The sequence below is a fragment of the Drosophila navojoa genome, chromosome X (genome assembly GCF_054131105.1).
Source record: "Drosophila navojoa isolate 15081-1374.11 chromosome X, UAZ_NAV_1.0, whole genome shotgun sequence".
NCBI lineage: Eukaryota > Metazoa > Arthropoda > Insecta > Diptera > Drosophilidae > Drosophila > Drosophila navojoa.
Genome location: NC_142895.1, coordinates 10,407,304 through 10,428,529, shown reverse-complemented (window position 1 = coordinate 10,428,529; position 21,226 = coordinate 10,407,304). Strand labels below are relative to the sequence as shown.

The window sequence follows — 21,226 nt, the reverse complement described above, 5'->3', positions numbered from 1 at the left end:
CACGCTCGCCGCGAAAGCATTTTCATCATGAGCACCAACGCTTTCATACCCTTTCCACAATTAAAATCGAAAACACATATACATATTTTGTACGAGCTTGGCAAACGGTTTGATAAGTTCGGTATACTCTTCACACAGAAGGGAAGGCATGGGTTCTTGCTGCGAAGAAATTTCAATTTTCGTGAGCTGGCAGCTCAGAGCTGCTGCTTGTGCTCACATGCATACACACATATACACATTTGAGAGAGCAAAGAGCACCGAGAGAGAGAGAGAGAGCAAAGGAAACATTGAGCACAGAGGGATCTTTTGTTCAACCATCGACCATCTCGGTCGAGCGCCAGAAGCAAAATGATTGTGCTCTCGAATATTTTAGTAGCCTGAACCTAAAAGTGAGGAGCCGAGCAAATACGAAGTGGTGTGGGTCGTAATGTCAAAAAAAAAGTGTGCAAAACACTTTACACTACGTGTCCGGTCTATGTGTTCTCTGGTTAGTGGTCAACTTCAAATAATAACGATGGAGGGCGCCCGGCGCCTCCTATGATAGATTTTTAATACAGATTGTCAACTATAAAATAATTTCTTTCCTATGTTTACAGCTCTATGTATATGTGTAAGTGAATAAAAAGCAATGTGTTGCGTTTGTAAAAAATACACGACATAAGGACTCCCCCAATCATATGGGGGCGCTAGCAGACATGCACAAGCTAACTGATATATTAGATTATGACCGCCACATTTGAAAATTACTCTTTATCATTATATTTCTCTATGGAACAGGAATTCTGTACATTTGCTCGACGTCGTGGGTTTTTACATACTGACTTTTTAATTTAAGCCATCCATGCGCTTGTTGCAAGCCTTGACCTCATATTGCCCACGTTGTCATTGGGTTTGAATCAGTTTTATCATGGAAACTTCATAGAATGTTGCCGTTAGATTTTTGGGAGCTTGTAATTGACTTGATAACTTTCTTGGTAAATGTATGTACAAGTGTATTCTCTAAAGGTCGTAGAGCACGATGCTTATATTATGACCTGTTGGTGTGAGCTAACTGTCAATATTAGAAAACATAACTAAATAAAGCTATACAAAATTATATAATTATGTATGTATGTATGTATGTACATATATTAAACGCATATCTGGTTACAAAATAATTTTTTCGTTTGGGAATTTAGTCGTTATGTGACTCTGGATGGCGCAGAGTTCCATTTACAGTGCAATTTGTTTTAAATATTAGAGCAATGCGATATATTTATCATGTCATAATTTAATAGCACGGTACTACAAATTTTTAAACAACTTTTAAGAAGCTTTTTAAATAATTTACAAAAATTTAAACTCAGCAGCTGTTGACTCAGTATCGGGACAGCATAAATGTATCGCTTGATAGAAACAATAATATCGATAAGTTTCAGTAGCACTTCAGCGTCAAACAAAACATTTCACATTCGGTTTTTTAATTGTATTAACTATATTGAAATTATCAACCGACAAGGGACACTGCTACAAAAAATAAATACAAAAAATGCCGCTAAAGGCCGTTTGCATTGAGTTGCGCCCAAATTTAAGCAGCGGCCATGTCTTCCTGCAGTTCGATCAAGAGATTCGCGGTCGAAAGAAAACGCGCCTCATCATCAAGGAGCACGACGTGCACATTGTTGAGAACGGTGGAAGTCAACTGGTGCTGCGCCACGATACCTTCGGCATGGACATACAACGCATTTCAGTTTTCATTGCGAACGGCTGTCACATTAGCTTTCGCTTCAACTACACCACACTGGATGTGGAGGCACTGGAGAAGAGCATCGCCGTCCCGATGAAACCACAGCCGTTGCTGCTTGGCTTTGAGGAGCACTCGGAGCAACTAGTGGCGCTGCATTGCAACAATTGCCGGAGCGAACTGGTACCCGGCTGCAGCTACAATCGCTTACGCGAATGCCCCAGTGGTCTGATCGATCCCAGCGAGTTCTTTTGCCACAATCATGGCGGCGCAGATAAGCCGACCGCCACATTGGTGCCCGGCCCCAAAGACATCTACTATGGCCTCAATTACATTGTGCTCAATATGAGTGTGCTGCAGGATCGCATCATGAATCGTGCGGATCATCTGTACTGCAAGCGCTGCATGTGGATGCTGGGCCTGAGCACACAAGCCGGCGCCGCTGCCAAACTCTGGGCCGATGCACTGCGCTGGCTGCCACAACCCATAGATGCCACAGCACCAAAGCTTCAGCCTCGCCAGCTCTTCAAGCACTCGACCGTGACGCAACTGATGCTGCGCCTGCTGAGCACCTTGTGGCCGACGCTACTGCCACCACTCTTCTCCCCGACCAACAGTCGGGCGGTGCTGGTGGCCAACATGCCGGATCGCCAGCAGCACCACATGCTCATCCAGGTGCTGGAGCCGCAGCTAACCGTGCTGCGGCGCACAGTCAGCGAGACGGAGCAACTGCAGCACTATCGCGCCTGCAAGCTCTACTTTCGCGTCTTCGGCAGCTGCCCGCCGGATGCGCCAGTGCTTGCGCAGTGGCAGCAACAGATCGAGGTGCCCAAGATGCACATCTCGCCGCACATGTTCCTTGAGCTGCAGGCTCGCTTCGATTACAATTCGGCACTGATTCCGCATGCCTGGCGCTACAATTCGGAGGAGGAGAAGCTGCTGCTCAGCTACTTCTTCTACGAGACCGAGGCACAGGAGCTGCTTAACCAGCAGCGCCCCAAAGAGCAGCCTGTAAGAGAGAATCTTGTTTTACTGTTTTATTATTATTATTACAATTATCAATCTTCTTCTACCTCCTTTGCCTCCTGCTTTCAGCAGCGTGCGAAGCCCAACCAGCCGCCACAGGACACTGAACTGGAAGACTATGAGACTGATGCGGGTCTGGACGCCAGCTTGTATGAGACGGACGATGAGAGCGATGACGAGCGCTCGGATTCGGATAGCGAACTGACCTCCCCATTGCTCAGCAAATCGACGCCCATTATGGTCTACGAGCAGAATCTGGCCAAGCGCTGGCTGAAGCAGCAGCAGCGTCAGCCATCGCCGCCACTAACGCCGCCCGATCCGAGTGAATAGAGTAATAGCCAGATCTTCCAGCTGGAGCTTAAAATCGAGTGTTGTTATGTTTGCCTTAGTTCCTTCCTTTCTCTTATCAATTAATTTCATAACTAGCTTTTGGATTATGCAATTTTATTTAGTTAATTTAAATCGATTCAAATGTAGCAAGAAGTATTAGGTATAAGACATAAATAAGTATGTATATTTCTATATGTATACACAAACATTATTATTATTAACATTATTATATATAAACCATATAGTTGTATGTGTATATATGCATCAAGGGCGAAGACAAACTTTGCACATTTGTGATTGAAAATCTCGACTTTATGTTTAATTGTTTTTGTGATTTAGGGCAACTAATGTGTTCAGATATATATAGCATATATGTATGTATATATGCACACATATTTATATATGAAATAAAACCGAATGCTTTTCTTTTAAGTTACCCGATCCCAAAACGCGTCTCTCACTTGGCGATGCGTCGCATCTGCTTCGTCTGCTCGCTCATGGCCAGCTCCGCATTGTCCGCCTTGTTGATCAGTGAGTCCAGCTTGTCCAGCTGGCTGTCCATTGCGGCGCGCTTGGCCGCCTTGGCTGCGGCCACCTCCGCCGCTGTGGGCGGGGCCATGGGCTGGGGCTGCCTTTGCACGGGCGGCTGCTGCGGCTGCTCGGCTGACTGATCCATGCTGTAGCCGGGCATGTCCATGGAAGCACTAGAGCCGCTGGCACCACTCAGACTACCGCCACGCGTAAATATGTTTGTCAGACTGCCGCAGGCCGTTTGCTTGAAGCGATTCAGACGCTGCTGCGTGCTGGACAGGATGCTGTTCAGCTCGTCCAACTTGCCGCCGGCGCCGCGCAGCGACTCGCCCTGCTGCTCGAGCATCTGCAAAGGGCCAGAGTGGAGCATAAGCCGCAGGCCAAAGCTAATTGGTGTCAATACTTACGACTGCCTCGGCAGCCTCCTGCTCGGCCAGCTGCTGTTCGAGCCGTGCGCTGCGTTTGCGCTCAAATTCAGCTTTGTCCGGCGGCTGCAGACCCAGCAGCTCTGCTCGCTGGCACTCCTCCTCGTAGCTGACCTGCTCGGACATGACTGGCTGCTGGCTGCTAGCTGCGGGCTGTGGGCTTATGACTAATCAACAAATGCACCACACATCGATTTTTGACATGTGCAAAGGCAAATCTGATGAATCGAGTGGCTGGCTGGAGGTCTGGCAACTGGGCCATGACGCATGCGCCGGACAGTTGGCGCAGGCGGGTGGGAGATGCAGATGCACAGCTGACACGACACACACATTTACATATACATATATGTACATATGTATGTAAATAATAAAAATCTCTGCATTGAGCTACATGTATATATTTATATATAGATTTATATATGTATATACAATTAAGACTAGGATTCGGCGCAGCGCTCATAGATCTGTATGTAGGACTCGGTCAGCGTGATCATCTGTGGCAGGATTTCGGTGACATGCAGATCCTGCATCTCGTACCACTGGCCGTTGGCCTTGTGCAGAATGTGGACACGATAGGTGCCCTTCTTTGGATCGCCATCGTGCACAATGTTGGCCACCAGATTATATTTCGTTTCCTTGAGATCCTTGTCGCGCTGCCTCATGCCCAGAATGTCGCCAAAGTCCACATTTCTGCAGGATTACAAAGCAAATGAATTGTGTGAATAACTGAATTGAATGCACCACTGACTGCTGCACCACTCACTTGATGGGAAAGTTGACAATCGTGGGATTCTTCTCGAGAAAGAATGTGTTCTTCGTGAAGCGTTTGATGTACAGAATGATGAACTGCGGCAGGCGTATGATCTCGAAGCGCTTCATGAAGTTATCCTTGTACGTTTTGTACTCCTTCTCGGCGGTGCCATTGAATTTGGCCAGCAGCTGATAGAGATTCACCTGCGGTATTATGTTCTCACGGAACTCGTCCGTAAACAGCGGCGGCGGCGGCAGATCGCAGGTGAGATATATGAAATTGGTGTGCTCCACCTGATCCTTGTACTCGTCCGTGGAGAGCAGCTGCTGCTTGGCCGCATCGTCCAGCTCAACGGGCGGAATCTTGCGCGTATAGATGTTCATCTCGCCCAGGAATATTTTGTACAAAATGGATGAATTGGGCTGCTTGTTACCCTTGAGGGCGCGATGCAGCGTGTTGAGGAACCAGGACAGAAAGTCTATGGGATCACCCTGCTCGGTGATCTGGAAACGTTTGTTGGACCACAGCACCACCGCCTGCAACATCTCGTGCGGTGACACGTGCGCCTTGAAGTTGCGCGGATTCCACATTTTACGCATCAGTTCGCCAAAGCGCTGAACCAGCGTAAACATGGAGTCGCCCGGCGGCCGTTTGATCTTTGCGTAGTTTTGCTCGCGCAGAAAATAATCCCGCAAGGGGCTGACATGGGACAGGGCATGGAGCACCACATTGCAGTAGTCGTTCGCCTTGATGTTGTTCAGGCCCACCACGCCGGGCAGATAGAGGACGCCGTCAACGGTTCGCGAATGCTTCGGCTGCAGCTGGTCCAGTTTGCTGATCTCGCTGCGCTGAAATGTCGGATTCAGCACATATTTGATGTCGTCCAGCGAGGAGTCGATGATCTCGTAGTTGTCCGGCAGGCAGTAGAAGCGCAGCGTATGCAGATTGAGGAACACATGATGCGCCTCGCCCACCGAATGTGTGTAGGCGTGTGTATTGGTGCCACGCCCCTGGAAATACTTGCCGCACACGAGGCAGGCGTAAACGTTTATGCGCGTCAGCGATATGGAGCAGAGTTTCTCGAAGTCGAAGTCCAGCAGATTGCGATTGATCGTGTCCAAATAGGGGCAGACGCGATACTTGGGATTGAATACCGATGGCGTCTCTGGAACAGTTATATGTTATATATATATATATATATATATATTAACATTCAAGACATAATCCGATTTGACTTATTTAATATGCTAAGCTTACCATCCTCTTCCAATAGGGGCTTGTGCTTCGTCTCCAGTTTGGCGCGCTTTGCTGTTTGTGTATGAAATAGTAGGTTAATTTTAGCGTACTGCATATATATTGGGTTGTATGACCTACCTGCAGGTTGTGTTTGCTCCATTTCCATTGTGCTTAAATTCTTCCTAGCTATTGTTTACGTTTTGACTATAACTGTAAATGTCCATCAATTGTATTTTTGCCGGCGCTTCTATCGGCTAGAGATGTGACAATATCAATATGCGACGATAGTTCAGTGTCTTGCTAGCCTATCGATATTTTCATTTTAAATGTGCAAGACTTACGCAGCATACTTTGAGGACCCAGCAAAATTCATGGAACTGGAGCTAAGCAGCTCAGCAGCTCAGCAGCTCGGCTCGAGCTGCAAACAATAAAGTGAATATGGTTATAAATTATGAAAAGAAATGTAGCAAATTTCAAGCTGGATGAGAGAAGTACAACTGAATAGAATTTAAGTAAAAGAAACTATGCTTAAACTTTTAATCGATATAGCTTCAGTTACATTATGGATATATTCAAATATGAAATGATGTTCTGGAAAGCTTTTATTAAACAAGCAAGCAACTCATCAAATGCTCAGCCAGCATAATGAGAGCAAACTATTTATTGGCTTGACATTGAATGCCCTACTGATCGGCATGTACCAAGGGAGTTCTATAAGTGAGAGTATGAGAGCGTGCCTGTGAGGCGGAGAGTGTGTGTGTGGAAGAGAGAGAGCGGCATAGCAGTTATCAAGTGCTTTGAAAGCTTCTTGCGGATTAGAACGATAATACATATGTAAACAAATCAGATTAGCAAACTTTGAGCAGTCTAAGAAAGCTAACGAGCGGCGAAGCAGATCAAAATTTTCCACACGCACTGAAATACCTATACATATAAGCAATGTGGAGTGATTTAAAGAACAAGGTGATCCTGGTGACCGGCGCCGGGGCTGGCATTGGTAATGCTCTGGTCAAGCAGCTGGCCGCTGCGGGCGCCACGGTCATTGCGGTGGCGCGCAGTGAGGCGCAGCTGAGGGATTTGGTGGCCGTCGATGAGCAGCACATTAAGCCACTGTTGCTCGACTTGCGTGACTGGAACAAGGTGCGTGAGGACTTGTCCGCTGTGCCGCCGCTCGACGGCCTGGTTAACAATGCGGGCGTGGCCATTATCAAACCCTTCGCCGAGCTGACCGAACAGGATTTCGATACGTAAGTTGTTGGAATTTCATTTCCCGGTGATCATATTTCATATGCTGTCCATTCTGCAGGCAATTCGATGTAAACATCAAGGCCGTCTTCAATGTGACCCAGGCGCTGCTGCCCAAGCTACGCAATGGCAGCTCCATCGTCAACGTCTCCTCGATTGCGGCATCCCGCAGTTTTGCCGGCCACACCGCCTACAGTGCGACCAAAGCGGCACTGGACTCGCTGACCAAATCTTTGGCCCTGGAGCTAGGCGAACGTCAGATAAGAGTCAATTCGGTTAATCCCACCGTGGTGCTGACCAAAATGGGCCGTGACAATTGGTCCGATCCGGCCAAGAGTGGGCCACTGCTGGCCCATATACCGCTGCATCGCTTCTGTGAGGTGCAGGAGGTGGTCGATGCCATTGGCTATCTGCTGAGCAGCAAGTCCAGCTTCGTGAATGGCCACCACATTAACCTGGAGGGCGGCTACTCCGTCTCCTAAACACGCACACACACACACACTTATGGATACTCACATGCACAGAGATACACTATCAATATTTCAATCAATAAAAGCATTTATTACTACATTTTTCAGTTTCGTTTTATAATTCATGATTATGTTATGTATGTATATTTGTTTTATTTTAATTACAATGGTCTGCGATACCGATTGTAGCCATTCAAATGCTGTATAACTGTATTTCAATGACAGTTCACAAAAAAAATATATTTATATATGTAATTGTTTTATATAGTAAAATAGTTCTAATAACTGAGCGAGCGAAATTCAAAAGCAGAACGGAACGGACCTAAATCGTTACAAATATACAATTGTTTTGGATTTATATATGTGTATGTGTGTGTCTATATATTGTATATACATATGCATCTCTATGTATATGTATGTGTATTGCATTTACGTTTCTTATTATGCACAGATTTTGCTCTGCTGCTGGCTCTGCAGCTGCTGCTGCTGCTTCTTCTCGCGCTCGCGACGACGCAGCTTCTTGCGCCGCCGATCAATGATGGCCAGCTCGCCCTTGATGCTATTGTAGGCCTTGCGCAGATCCTGAATCTGCTTGCGCAGTATCAATATGCACTGCTCGGCGCTGAGTGAGGGATCTGCAGAGGATTCATAGATTAAGTTCCATTTCAATTTCTCAATTGCATTCACAACTCCTTAATAGCTTACCCAATTCCACCAGGAAGTTGTAGGGACATGGTCTGACGCCCGATGCATTGGTTATTGTTTGTGCCGGCTGCTGCTGTTGTTGTTGCTGTTGCGGCAGTTGTTGCTGCTGCTGCTGCTGCTGTTGTTGTTGTTGCTGCTGTTGATGGTGCTCCTGTTGATGCTGCTGCTGCAGCTGTTGCTGTTGTCCCTGCGGCAACAGTTGATGGCGTGCACTATGACGCTGTGTGGTGACTACATTCTCGGACGTATCATCCGTATCGGAGCCAGCTAGAGTTGAAAGTATGTTTATTAATATAGATTACAAGTATTTGAGCTGATTTCCTTGGGAAGAACACTGCAGGAAGAGAGAGAGAAGCAAAGAGTTCTCTCTTTCTTCAACCACTGTGCTTGGATTTCAATGGATCTGTTGCTCCCAAGCTAATTTTCTATTTTCGTTTTCTTCACTATTTACCAAGAAAAGTTTTAAACAAAATTGTCATTTTACTGCAAAGTTTTCAACCCGTAAAATATTCTTAAAATATTTTCTGTCAACAATATTTTCGCCTTGGTGAAAGGTTAAGGAAAGTCTATCAAATTTCCTATTTCATCTAGATTGCAATGAAAAATTTGTCAAAGCATATTCCCCCTTTATTCTACTGTCTCATGAATCTCAATGCACTTGAGCCGTTTTTCAGCACTGTTTTCGTAATGGAGCAAGTTAACGTAATGTAGTAACCTACATAAATACTCTAAACTCGTATTTCATAGAGATTCTACTTTCTATTTAGCATACAAATTGATTCCCATTTAATCTCCAATACTTTTTCTTGTCCAATACTATTTTTGCCATGGATAATATGGCTCGGAACTCTTTTATTTACCTAGCATGAGTGTTGTCAATACTACATAAATAGATTCTACTATAAACGGATCATAAATGAGATTCTGCTTGTATCTTGCGGAGCATGAGCCTCAACACTCTTTAGCCGTTTTGCAACACTGTTCTTGTTACTGCTCCACACTACTCCGAGATACTTGCCTGTCGTTGCAGCTGTCTTGCGCATGTTGTTGATCTGCTGCCTGCGTCGCTTGCCCAGGAAGTGACAGACAGCGGATTGGACATTTGATTCGTTCGCCTTGGCGCGCCGCTTCCGTCGACCGCTGAGCGCGCTGTTGCTCTCCAGCTCCGTATGCTTCTTGCTGCTGCCGGTCTCCTCGCTGCTGTCGTCCTGGCTGGCCGGCGACTCCGGCGAGCTGTTCGGCGACACCGAGGCAGCCGGCGCCGATTGTCCAGCCAACGGCGCTTGGTTGGCCCGCGGCGACGGTGTGTCCGACGGCATGGATGCGATGCCAGGTATGGGCCCGGCAGATGAGCTTGTCACGGCGGCGCCACCAGTGCCGAGTGCCAGGCCAAGCGTGTTGCCCGTCGGCTCGTCCTTGCTGCTGTAGTTGGGTGCCGGACTGCCCGGTATGGTCTCCTCGCAGAGCAGATTGATGGCTGCCTCCGTGTGGGAGGCCTCGCTGATCAGCGGACTGCCCGCTGCGGGCGAGACGTGCATGGGCAGCTCCTTGGCCTGTTGGTATAGTGCGAATGGGCGTGGCAGCGGCGATGGCGACGCCTTGGCCTCCACGGCCAATGATTGTGCCTGTGAGTGAGATTGTGCCTGAGCCTGTGCCTGAGTCTGTGCCTGTGCCTGAGCCTGAGCATCCGGCAATGGCGGACTCGCCTGGGCCGTGTACGGTTTCAGCAGTAAACCGCCCTCGTCGGCGGCGGGCAGCAATTGCTTGGGCGTCTGCTTCGGTTCTGGCTTGGGTGAGGCGGGACTGACGCTGCCCGGACTGTGACGCAGTGCAACCACCACAGAGACTGGGATCTCGGGCACCACAATTGGCACTCCAGGCGCAGACAGCCCAGATGGTTGTGCTGTATGCGTTGCAGCCGCTCCAGTTGCTCCTGCTGCTCCAGCTCCTGCTCCTGCTGTTGCAGTGGTTCCAGTTGGCGTTGGTGACGTTGTCGGTGCTGTGGACTGCTCCTTGTTGAGGAAGACATTCATGGACATCGGCACACCCATCATGAACACGGGCTTCAATGCAATGGGCGCCTGGACGCCCGTCAGCTGTTTGCTACCCGCGGCAGCCAGCTCCAGCTTGACCGGCGCACTGCCCATTAGACCGCCGACTCCCTCGGACATGGGACTCTTCAGTTCGGTAGCCGTATTCGGCTCCTCGGCAATGACGTCCTCAATGACCAGACGCTGCTCGGAATCGGTGCTATCCATTGACTCATCCGAGAAGCTGGCAGTGCCCACTGTTGCTGTCACCGGCGGTGTTCCAGCCAGAGATGAGCCCAACGACTGGCCAGCCACTGGCGTCTTGCGCTGTATGGCGCACTCGAGCTTCTGTATGGTCTCGCTCAGCTCATTATTCTTCGCCGGCAGCGATGCATCCAGAATGGATTTCGTTTCGGGACTGTTGCTGCTGCTCGTCCGATGGTACAGCTCGCTCAGCACCGAGGGCAGCCCACTGCCGGTCTGCACCTTGAGCTGCTCACTGAGCAGACTCAATGTGTCCACCTTCAGGGTCGAGCTGATGCTGTTCGGCTCCACTTTGAGGCTGCTCGGATGCGGTTGTGGTTGTGGTTGCGATTGCGGTTGTGGTTGCTGTTGCTGCTGTTCGTCTTTGTCCGTGCTGCTTTCCGTTTGGCTCTTGGTTTTGCTCTGCTCCACCTCCTCCTTCTTTTGGCTGATGGCCTTGAGCACCTTGTCGGCAATGGAGGTGGGCTTCTGCTCGTACTTGACCGCATCCAGATCGAATGAACCAGCCCCAGTGCCCGCCAGCAGGATCTTCACATTCTCCAGCTTCTCCAGTTTGTTGTCCTTGTTCGATTCGCCGGAGCTGTAGCCGCTGCCCTCGTTCGAGGTGCTCAGCTCGAAGACGTTGCGCGTCTCCATGAAGGGACTGCCCACAATCTGTTGCTGTTGTTGTGTTGCCTTCGCCACGCCCATCGCTTGGGGCGGAGTGCTCAGCTTGGGCGAGACGGGCACAGCAATGACTGGCGTGAAGGCAGCAGAAACTGATCCTGCACCTGCCCCTGATCCAGCTGCAGGTGCTCCGGTTGCTGCTGCTGGCGGCGTTGCTGGCGTTGTGGGCGGCTGCAGTGCATCAGTGAGCGCCCTTGTTGTCTCCTGCACCGTCTGGGCGAGCTCCTCGTTGAGGGCCGTGATATTCAAATTGAAGATGGGCGATCTGCGCAGCACATCGAAGGGCGTGGCATGCGGATGCCCAGGCGTTAGCTGGGCGCCGGCAGCAACTGTTCCGGCTGCAGCATTGCCTGCCTGTGCCTTGCTGCCAGCTCCAGACGCAGACGCCCCGGACGACTTGGCACTGTTGGGACTTGCTGCTGGCGAGGATTGCGCAGCTGCGGCCGCCTGTTGCTGCTGCTGCTGCTGCTGCTGCTGCTGATCCACTTTGATTAGCTTGGGCTTCTCCGCGCCCGTCAGGCTGGCCTCCTTGAGCGGCGAACCGCGTTTCTTGGCCTTGCTCGGCGTGCTGGTCGCAGCCGCTGCTCCTGCCGCTGTTGCTCCACCAGCTGCTGCTGTATTTGCGGCATAGCCACGCGTCACTAGCTCGTGGGCCGCAAGCAGCAGCTTATGCTCGATGCTCCGCGGCACAGGGACCGCCTTGAGCGCCTGCTTTCGTGACGCGGCGCTGACAATCACCGGCGCCGGTGCCGGTGGCGTGCTGCCGCTGCCGCTGCTGCTGCTGGCAATGACCGAGGTGCCACAGGCCATGGGCGAGATGCGCTTCTCGAACTCGAAGGGTTCGGTGTCCTTGAACTCGTACACGTCCGAGGAGAGTCGCTTGATGCCGCTGGTCAGGTTGCTATTGTTGATGCCGGCAGCACCGCCAGCCGCAGCAGCAGCACCACCAGCACCACCAGCTGCACCACTACTACCAGCACCACCGACGTTGCTGTATTTGGACTCCTTGCCCGTGCCAGCTGTGGCTGTGGCTGCTGCAGCCGCTGTTGTTGTGGTGGTGGTGGTGGTGCCGCTGCTTATCTCCAGCTTGCTCATGTCCGGCAAGGAGCGCGTCGCCGAGGAGCTGCTCAGGCTGGCGGACGTGGCGGCCGAATTGTTGCTGCTCGAGCAGAACGAGCTGGAGGATGAACTGGATGAGGATGGCGAACAGGCAGCCGGCAGTTCCACCTTCAATGTGGCCGTCTCCTTGTGCTGCACCGGCTCGGCAAACTTTTTGCCACGCTCCAAGCCCATGGAGCCACCCGACTGCAGTTTCTTCAGCAGCTCTAACTTGGGCCCAGTCGAGGTTGTTGCTCCTGTTCCTGCTCCTGCTCCTGCTCCTCCTGCTGCTGCAGCTGCTGTTGACGCTGTTGTCGCTTCAGTTTTCTCCGTCTTCTTGATCATGGTCAGCGGCTTCTCCACAATGACCGAGGTGCACTTGGCTGTTCCGCCACTGCCACTGCCGCCGCTGCTGCTGTTGGCGCCAAAGCGTGCTGGAGCTATTATTGATGTTGTTGTCGTTGGCTTGATATCGGCGCCACTATGGAATGGCTTTGCCTGTTCCTCCTTGGGCTCCGTTTTGAATGGCTTGCGATCCTCACCAGTGAGCGTCTCATGCTTGATGTGCAGCTTCTCCGACTCCTTCTTGATGGGCGTTTCGGCAGCATGCTGCTGATCTGCAGTGGAGCCGCTCGGAGCTGCTGTTGCTGCAGCACCTTTGCGCTTATCGCCAGTTGTCGTCGTCTGCTGCTGCTGCTGCTGCTTGCGATAGGGCAACTTCTCAGAGGACTGCGAGTCCTCGTCCATGTAGGAATCCGTCTCGGATGACTGCTCCGTGGAGCTGCCCGTCTTGGGCTCCTGCTTGGCCTGCACATCGCTCGGCTCGGTCTTGATGGTTTCTTTGCGCTCCAGCAGCTGCGGCTGAAAGCCCTTCAGCTCCGATCGTATCTCGCTGAGATCATAGTCACGCCCCTTGCCTGCTCCACCGCTGCTCATGGCACGATTGCCAGCGCGCGGACGCTGAATGGCTGTTGCCTGTTGTTGTTGTTGTTGTTGCTGTTGCTGCTGTGCCGTCTGCGACTGCTGTTTGCCGGATGACGATGGCGTTGGCTGCTGCTGCTGCTGCTGCTGTTGTTGCTCCTCGTCATCGTCGTCGTCGCTGTCATCGCTGCCGGTGGTGCGTCGTATGGGCGCTACCTTTTTGCCACTGGCCGCAGCTGCCTTGGCCTTGCTCTGCTGCTGTTGCTGCTGGGCGTCCTTGGCATTGAGCCGCTTGGGACGACGCACTGGCTCATCGGAATCCGTGTCACTGTCGCTGCCCATGGAGGCATCCGAGACATTGGCCGAGATGGATGCCGAGGCAGAGGTGCGCCGGCCCTGATTGTTGCTGCTGCTGCTGCTGCTCATGGGCAGCGTGCGTGTGGGTCGCTTGTGCTTCAGCTGCGCCAGCGACTGCGAGGCAGCCGGCGACTTGGTGCGACTCGAGTTCGAGGCCACCGACGAGGGTGTTGTGGAGCGCGGCGGCATTGAGTCGCTACGTCCGCGTCCACGTTTGCCGCCCGGCTGGGTGGTGAGTGCTGCCGACGACGTTGGTGTCTTGGTCAAGCCCTGGAGCAGCGAGGCACTCGGGCCCGTGCCCGGTCCAGGTGGTGGTTGCTGTTGCTCCGCTTTGCCAGAACCATCTTTTGGTGGCAAAGATGCGTTGGGGCCACTGTTGCTGCTATTGCCGTTATTATTGTTGCTGCTGTTGCCAGCTGTGTTGGATGCTTGGGCGGGTGCACCGCCGCTATTGGCACTGCTGGTGCTGATGGTGCGAGTCTTCTGTTTCGAACCCTTGGTTAGATTCTCGGCAATGCGCTCGCGCGGCACCCACTCATCGTAGCGATTATTCCAGCCGGTGTAGTGCACCAGGTACATGGGCACGCCGCGCTGCACACTGATCTCGATGACCTTCGCTTCGTAGGTGCTGCCATGGGAGCTGGGTGATTTCTTTTCGTGATAATTGACCTTCAATTTGTCGCCGATCCCGACTACAAAATCGCCTGTATCAATTTTCTCAACGGTTATTTCGTCCTTTTTGCGTTTGCCGCGCTTCTCGTCGCCTTTATCCACCTGTTTGCGTTGTTGGTGTTTCTCCTTCTTCGTTGATGCGCCTGTGTTTGTTGCTGTAGCGGCAGCAGTTGTTGCTGTTCCGGTCGCTGCATGGGTTAGAGAGAGACAAATGCACATAAATAACTGCTGCTCATGTTCGTGTGTGTATGTAAGTACATTAACAAAGGCAAACTATTAGTTACTGTTAGGGATATTCCTATGAATGTAAGAGTTCACATATTTACTGCCAAAGGGAATACCCGTATTTGTAATTTTATTCTACTTTAAAAGACGTCAATCGCGTTGGCATTGCCAGTTTAGCTGTATTCACGACAGATCTAGCTTTTTTTAAGGCTCACTTCACTGCCTTACGGAGCAGTTGCCAGGTTTTTATACTGTTTCACAAATGATTTGCTATTATTAATTAATAATAATAATTATAAAATGAATACAAGTATGCGCCAATATGTTTGCTTTGCTTTGTTCTGTTGCAATTTTTAGCTTATTTCAACTGCTCGATAGTTTTACTGATATTAGATATTTCGATAGCGTTGCACGAACTATCGATACGACGCATATAACAATAAAAAGCTAACTAACAGGTGTGTGTGTGTGTCTGCGTGTGTATGAGTGTGTACGTGCTTATGCCGGCGCAACCAAAGCACAAACAAAAAAAAAAAAAAAAAAAACGAAAACTGAAAAGGAAAGCTCAAAACAGACCCCCAAGAAGAGATTAAAGAAAGAGAACAAAGATTAAATCGGCTTCACATTGATCTTATCAATAGTTCAAGCATTGCGACAATTTGGGGGCCAACGCTACAAACCTAACAAGAAATACAAAAATAAAAAGCAAACAAAACGTTTCCCTCTAGTCGTGCGTTCCAGATAATGTGACAATTCGCGCTGCGACGAAGACTTAAACGGACTTGGTTGCTCAGCAGCGGCTGATTATATAATATAAACATCATGCGTTTACGTCTCCTGACCACGGCCAGCAAACAGCTGCGTCTGGGCAATCGGCAACGTCACCGTCTGCTGGCAACAAGCGCAGCTGGACAGCATCAGCAGGAGCACCAGGAGTATCAGCCAGGAGGCAGTCGAGCGCTTTATGCAACTGCTGCACTGGGCGGCATTGGTGTCGGCTATTGGCTGTTCCATGAGCTGGACAAGAGGCACCGCCAGCTAGTGCAATTGGCGAAGCCCCAAAAAGCAACGCCATCTCCAGCCACTTTGGACGCTGAAGAGGCGGCACGCCTCTGGCACAACACAAATCGTACGGATCTGCCCACGTACAGTGTGGAGGATGTGCTGAAGCATGATACGCCAGAGAATGGCATTTGGGTCACCTACGGAATAGGCGTCTACGATGTCACCGAATTCGCGCCCAATCATCCCGGCGGCGATAAAATAATGATGGCCGCGGGCAACGCCATCGATCCCTTCTGGGCCATCTACCAGCAGCACAATACATTGGAGGTGCTCGACCTGCTGGAGAGCTTTCGCATTGGCAATCTGAACAAAGTGGAAGCGCCGGAAACCGATGAGCTGGGCTCACCCTGGGCACAAGAGCCGAAACGCCACGAATTGCTCAAGCCGGCCAGCAAGCGGCCGTTCAATGCGGAGCCGCCAATCAGCATGCTGGGCGAGCACTTCTACACGCCCAACGAGCTGTTCTATGTGCGAAATCATTTGCCCGTGCCATGCATCAGTGCTGAGGATTATGAGCTCGAACTGGAGGTGGAAGCGGGCGCTGGCAAGTCGAGCAAATGCACTTTCAATTTGGATGAGATTAAGAAGCTGCCCAAGCACACTGTCACGGCGGCCATCATGTGCGGCGGCAATCGTCGCTCCGAAATGACGCGCATCAAGCCCGTCAAAGGTAAACCTCCCACTCTGACCTGATCTGATCTGATCTAATCGAATCTCTGCTTTCCAGGCCTGTCCTGGGGCGCTGGAGCCGTGGGCAATGCCAAGTGGTCGGGCGCCCGCCTCTGCGATGTGCTGCGTGCCCAGGGCGTGGAGCCCGATGAGCACTTGCAGGTTATATTCGAGGGCGCTGACCTGGATCCGACGGCACATCCCTACGGTGCTTCAATACCGCTGTCCAAGGCGCTAGATCCGCGGGGCGATGTGGTGCTGGCCTATGAAATGAACGGACAGCCACTGTCGCGCGACCATGGCTATCCCATTAGGGTCATCGTGCCCGGCACTGTGGGCGCGCGCAATGTCAAGTGGTTGACCCGCATCGTTGTGGCCGATCACGAGTCCGATTCCCACTGGCAGCAGAACGACTACAAGGGCTTCAGTCCCAGCACCGACTGGGACACCGTGGACTTTGGCAAGGCACAGGCCATACAAGCGATGCCAGTAACCTCGGCCATCTGCTCGCCCATGCCCGAGGAACGAGTGAGGCTGGACAACGGTCACATCACCGTCTATGGCTATGCCTGGAGCGGCGGCGGTCGACGCATCGAGCGCGTGGATTTGACAAACGACGGCGGCAAAACGTGGCATGTCGCCAAACTGGAGCAGGAGAGTGTGCCCGATGGACGCCACTATGGCTGGTCGCTGTGGTCCATTCGTTTGCCAGTAACCGATGAGCAGCGGAAGCAATCGGAACTTGCGATTTGGGCCAAGGCCGTGGACTCCGCCTACAATGTGCAGCCGGAGAGCTTCGAGAACATATGGAATCTACGTGGCGTGCTCGCCAATGCCTACCACAAGGTGAAAGTGAAGCTAATCTAGGGACTGTCGGAAGATGAATTGGGTCTCCTGCTTAATTATTATTATTATTATTTTTTTTTTTTGTTCCCAACTAGAGAAAGACAATTAAAGGTGTATTTGACTGGATGAATCATCCAACTACCTTATTAACATCCTTCTATGTGAAGACTAAGTTAAGGTCTCTTGCACTTACCCGTTGTTGGCGATGCATCGCGACTGCGTTGGGTCTCCGAGGTGGCCTTGCTGGATGCATTGCTGCCGCCAGCGCTGGGCTCCTTGTCCATGCTGTTGCGCGTCGATACGGACGAGGCCTTGATCTTGGCCAGCGGCATATCCGCCTCAGCCTCGGCCTTGACACTGGCAGCAGCTGCTGCTGTTGCTGCGGCGGACGAAGCAGCTGATGTTGTTGCTGCTGCTGCTGCTGCTGCTCCTGCTCCGGCTGCTGTTGATGCTGCTCCAGCTGCAGCTGTCGCAGCGCTGCTCACATTGCTCGTGTTGAGCGCTGCTGTTGCGACTGGGCCAATGCTGGATACAGACGATGATTTCTCCTCGTATTTCTCAACAAGACTCTTGACCTTGCCACTGTTGGCGGCGGATGCTTTGCGTTGTTTTTTGACCGGCTCCACGGCCACGCTGGACTCGCTGGTGTTCTCCGATTCCTCAGTGGCCGACTGTGAGGCCGTCGAGGCGGCGCGAACAGGCGTTGCAGCTGCTGCACTGCTGCCAGCTGCAGATGTAGCGGCAGTGGAGGAGGCGCCACTGGCGGCCACCGTGGTCTGATTGGGCATCGCCAGTTTGCTAATCGTTTCTATCTTCGTGGTCTCCACCGGCTTGGGTGAGGCCACCGAATTGGCACGCACCAGACTGCGTCCCTTGCTGCGATTCGAGGCGCGAGACGTCATCAGCAGGGAGCAGCCAAGCTTGCGATGAAAGTCCCCATAGGGCTGTAGAAATTTCTTATAGGCCTGCTTCACCAGATTCATGACGCTTAGGGTGCAGGGCGTGAAGCCCAGCCGCATGGCAATTACTTTCCATTGATTTTTGGCGGTGACGCGATTGTAGCCGCCCCGCTTCTGCACCGCCCGAAACAGACGGTACAGATCCACGTCGCGGCTCTGTATCGATGGCACCTTGTTCAATGGTGTGCCCCGATCGTCCATATACTTGTATAGCTGGGCAACGAAGCGATCCTTCTCCTCGTGTGGCTCGTCGTCCGACGAGTCCGAATCGATTTCGCCTTCATCGTCGCTAGTCAGATTGGATAGGCCGAATAGCGAGTCGCGATCCCAGTGGGCTGGCAATTTGCTGCTGTCGAGGAATTCGAAAGCTGCCTTAACAGCGGGCACGTCCTGTTTGCTGGCCATTTCACGTGTGAATTCGTTCGCTTCCTTCTTGGGCACTGTGTAGTAGCGGCCATCCTTGAAGGACCGCACGAGATACTCGTCCTTGACGCGTATCCGCACAGTAGCCTATTGATTGTAATTGATTCGATTATGATTGTAATTGGAAATTGAATTAGGCTTTGAGTTACCTGTTTGCTGACCTGCGCTGTGGGCGCCACGACAAGGGCGGGAAACCATTTCTCTTTGTCCTTCTTCTTGGACTCGGTCTCCACGCACACCACTTTGCCAATGTGCTCCTCCTTCTCGTTGACCACTTCCTTTGCATCGCTTTCGTCATCATCGTCGGAGCTGCCATCGTTCAATTGGCCACGACGACGACCCCGACGACCGCCCACAACCGGATTGCCGAAGTGCTCGGGATGTGTTAGCGGCAGCTGATCCAATGTTTCGCTCTCATTGAAATGCCTGCCGCTCTTCAGACAGAGCGCAGTGCGACGCAACGTTGTGATATCGCCGTCATCAAAGACGACCGTATATTGTGAACAATCCTGGATTTTAGTTATGGTCGCCTCCACATTCTCCTTGCGATCTGGATGACGCACTTCGACAACGGCGCCGACACGCAGCTGTCCAGGTGGCGCCTTGATGGCATCGTCTGATACAATGCCCGAGCCGAGACCCTGTTTATAGGCGACCTTCACTTTGATGTTACGAACCACTTTACTGACTTTGGCCTCGCAGAAGGCTCCTTTGTACTTGGCGCTCACCTCGGTGCCCACGGGCAGCGATGGCGGATCGTCCACTTGCTGCAACATACGCATTGTTCAAATCCCTCCAAATCTATTGAAAATGATCAAATGCTCAACACTTACCTGCATATTTTGTAAATACCGTTCGTAATTCGAGTAATCCGAAACCAACGCCACTTTTATACAGTATTACTAGTGGCTGTACATTTCAACGAGGTGTTTACGTTGGGCTGCTAGCAATTCCCTTCAAAGTTCACCACCTCCTCCACCTACTTCTAGGTGAACTATTTTTCGCACGCCTTGCCGCGTTGTGCTTCTATTTGTTATAATTACTCTTTTCTTGATATATGTTCACTGCTACACGATTCGTAAATAATGCATAATGTGTCCAACTATGAATTCGAAGTTTTTAAGCTTGCAAGTTATTTTGGCGCAAGTTTAAGTGAAATTTTCATTCTCTCTTTTACGTTGTTTAGCGTCTTAGCCAAAATTTAGAGATGTACAAATGTACATGGACTTTACGATTAGTCAATACACTGTTTGAGCAATCGATAAGTTGTTTGCCATAGCAACACTGCGGTGACGATATACAAATATGTCCGCCAATCGCTGCACTATTACACATTGCAGTATGGCAACTCTGAGTGGCAACGCTACTTTTGTATTTGAGCGTAAATTCGAATACATGCGCGGCCTCAACGTCAAAATGCGTGTGTCATTATTATATGTATGTATATACATACATACATACATGTACATACATACATACATAGATGGAGAAAAATAGGCAAATAAAAATATTTTACACACAAACATGGGTACATACATGCATATGCATACCTACATACAATATGCATAATATAATATAACTTATGCAACTTAAACAAATACACAGTAGATGAAAAGTAAATTTAGTTACCAGATAATTGCTATTTTGCACGTTGTAAATACATACGTACGCAACAAAGTTTGCCGTAACTGTTCAATAAGCCGCTTGTTCACGCGAACTACATAATTAAGTTTCTAGCGAATGCTTTTAGAACAGCGAAACCAATTATATGTATGTACGTAGGGGGAAGCGAAAGAATGAGAGAAAAACTAATGCATATGTATGTGTGTTTAAGCAAAGCAATGCACGTTGTGCGAGGAGTCAATTTTGTTGTTGTCTCTCTTGTTGTTATTTTAACCAAAATTTGAGGTTACATAGTTTTGCATGCATACATGCGTGTGCGTGTGCGCGTGAATGCGACACGAATTGGAATCACATAGCAATTAGCTAATGTTTTTTATGCTACTTTTGCTGTTGTCGCATGCTTTGGCTAAAACTTTGCGTGCGCAGCTAAAACATTAAAGTTATGATTACACAGTAACGATATGCAAATCGACATTGGCTATTAAAATGGAAAAATATCGCTTTACTTGATTGGGAAAGCAAGCATGAATCCACAAAGAAGAGAAAGAATTAACCTGAAGCTATAGCATTTTATTGATAATGAATATGTTTCTTTAAACTACTTACATACATACATACACGCACACACATACATATGTATGTATGTATATTCCAGGATTAATTGACTTCTGCGCTCGTTGCTCATGGCACCCAATGTGGTGGGTTATTAATTTTGCCCATTTCCATTAAAACGATATTATCTGTAGCTTAAGCGCATTCGTTCTCTATTGTACTTTACTTATCTGAATGACTTTTACAATACGTCTGCCAGCCATGGCAGCCATCCAGCCAACCAGCCAACCAGCCAAGCAACCCAGCCGCCCACACAGCACGCGCCATCAACCAAGGGATCGCCCGCAGTCCGTTTGCTGCGTGCGCACAAACAAAGGCCAATAATTTCTGCTGCTGCTTTTCAATTATCACTTG

General features: G+C 50.4%; 6 protein-coding genes across 7 annotated transcripts; 3 read left to right on the top strand and 3 right to left on the bottom strand.

Annotated features, from left to right (window-relative positions):
* Positions 1–1,404: 1,404 nt before the first annotated feature.
* Positions 1,405–3,531, top strand: LOC115565135 (uncharacterized). Of its 2 annotated transcripts, none has more exons than XM_030390139.2 (2): positions 1,405–2,734; positions 2,822–3,531. In XM_030390139.2, exons 1-2 carry the CDS (start codon positions 1,529–1,531, stop codon positions 3,077–3,079), a joined length of 1,464 nt encoding a protein of 487 aa, XP_030245999.1. In that variant the 5' UTR covers positions 1,405–1,528; the 3' UTR covers positions 3,080–3,531. The 2 variants fall into 2 exon arrangements, with proteins under 2 accessions (XP_030245999.1, XP_030245998.1); XM_030390138.2 differs by having other exon boundaries at positions 1,411–2,734; positions 2,819–3,531.
* LOC115565136 (uncharacterized) lies at positions 3,177–4,294 on the bottom strand. The gene is made up of 2 exons (XM_030390140.2): positions 4,018–4,294; positions 3,177–3,956 (listed from the first exon to the last, which is right to left on the bottom strand). Exons 1-2 carry the CDS (start codon positions 4,159–4,161, stop codon positions 3,537–3,539), a joined length of 564 nt encoding a protein of 187 aa, XP_030246000.1. The 5' UTR covers positions 4,162–4,294; the 3' UTR covers positions 3,177–3,536.
* A 102-nt stretch (positions 4,295–4,396) lies between these two features.
* Usp39 (ubiquitin specific protease 39) lies at positions 4,397–6,315 on the bottom strand. The gene is made up of 4 exons (XM_030390142.2): positions 6,161–6,315; positions 6,044–6,094; positions 4,799–5,951; positions 4,397–4,725 (listed from the first exon to the last, which is right to left on the bottom strand). Exons 1-4 carry the CDS (start codon positions 6,186–6,188, stop codon positions 4,473–4,475), a joined length of 1,485 nt encoding a protein of 494 aa, XP_030246002.1. The 5' UTR covers positions 6,189–6,315; the 3' UTR covers positions 4,397–4,472.
* Positions 6,316–6,806: 491 nt separating this feature from the next.
* LOC115565139 (L-xylulose reductase) lies at positions 6,807–7,835 on the top strand. Its single transcript, XM_030390143.2, has 2 exons — positions 6,807–7,269; positions 7,329–7,835. The coding sequence occupies exons 1-2, from the start codon at positions 6,962–6,964 to the stop codon at positions 7,747–7,749; spliced, it is 729 nt and encodes a 242-aa protein (XP_030246003.1). The 5' UTR covers positions 6,807–6,961; the 3' UTR covers positions 7,750–7,835.
* A 178-nt stretch (positions 7,836–8,013) lies between these two features.
* htk (AT-rich interaction domain hat-trick) lies at positions 8,014–19,843 on the bottom strand. The gene is made up of 6 exons (XM_089265005.1): positions 19,471–19,843; positions 18,787–19,404; positions 17,449–18,724; positions 9,461–14,638; positions 8,443–8,709; positions 8,014–8,372 (listed from the first exon to the last, which is right to left on the bottom strand). Exons 1-6 carry the CDS (start codon positions 19,474–19,476, stop codon positions 8,179–8,181), a joined length of 7,539 nt encoding a protein of 2,512 aa, XP_089121131.1. The 5' UTR covers positions 19,477–19,843; the 3' UTR covers positions 8,014–8,178.
* On the top strand, positions 15,173–17,316 carry shop (sulfite oxidase). The gene is made up of 2 exons (XM_030390120.2): positions 15,173–16,410; positions 16,468–17,316. The coding sequence occupies exons 1-2, from the start codon at positions 15,498–15,500 to the stop codon at positions 17,274–17,276; spliced, it is 1,722 nt and encodes a 573-aa protein (XP_030245980.1). The 5' UTR covers positions 15,173–15,497; the 3' UTR covers positions 17,277–17,316.
* Positions 19,844–21,226: the final 1,383 nt, after the last annotated feature.

Coding starts and splice junctions, on each gene's coding strand:
- LOC115565135 (XM_030390138.2), top strand. CDS start 1,529: ATGCCGCTAAAGGCCGTTTGCATTGAGTTGCGCCCAAATTTAAGCAGC. Junction 2,735..2,818: donor AGCGCCCCAAAGAGCAGCCT/GTAAGAGAGAAT, acceptor TCCTGCTTTCAG/CAGCGTGCGAAGCCCAACCA.
- LOC115565136 (XM_030390140.2), bottom strand. CDS start 4,161: ATGTCCGAGCAGGTCAGCTACGAGGAGGAGTGCCAGCGAGCAGAGCTG. Junction 3,957..4,017: donor AGGAGGCTGCCGAGGCAGTC/GTAAGTATTGAC, acceptor GGCCCTTTGCAG/ATGCTCGAGCAGCAGGGCGA.
- Usp39 (XM_030390142.2), bottom strand. CDS start 6,188: ATGGAAATGGAGCAAACACAACCTGCAG. Junction 6,095..6,160: donor GGAGCAAACACAACCTGCAG/GTAGGTCATACA, acceptor ATACACAAACAG/CAAAGCGCGCCAAACTGGAG. Junction 5,952..6,043: donor GCCCCTATTGGAAGAGGATG/GTAAGCTTAGCA, acceptor TAACTGTTCCAG/AGACGCCATCGGTATTCAAT.
- htk (XM_089265005.1), bottom strand. Junction 18,725..18,786: donor CAGCGCAGGTCAGCAAACAG/GTAACTCAAAGC, acceptor TACAATCAATAG/GCTACTGTGCGGATACGCGT. Junction 8,710..9,460: donor CAAGACAGCTGCAACGACAG/GCAAGTATCTCG, acceptor TTTCAACTCTAG/CTGGCTCCGATACGGATGAT.
- shop (XM_030390120.2), top strand. CDS start 15,498: ATGCGTTTACGTCTCCTGACCACGGCCAGCAAACAGCTGCGTCTGGGC. Junction 16,411..16,467: donor GCGCATCAAGCCCGTCAAAG/GTAAACCTCCCA, acceptor TCTGCTTTCCAG/GCCTGTCCTGGGGCGCTGGA.
- LOC115565139 (XM_030390143.2), top strand. CDS start 6,962: ATGTGGAGTGATTTAAAGAACAAGGTGATCCTGGTGACCGGCGCCGGG. Junction 7,270..7,328: donor ACCGAACAGGATTTCGATAC/GTAAGTTGTTGG, acceptor TCCATTCTGCAG/GCAATTCGATGTAAACATCA.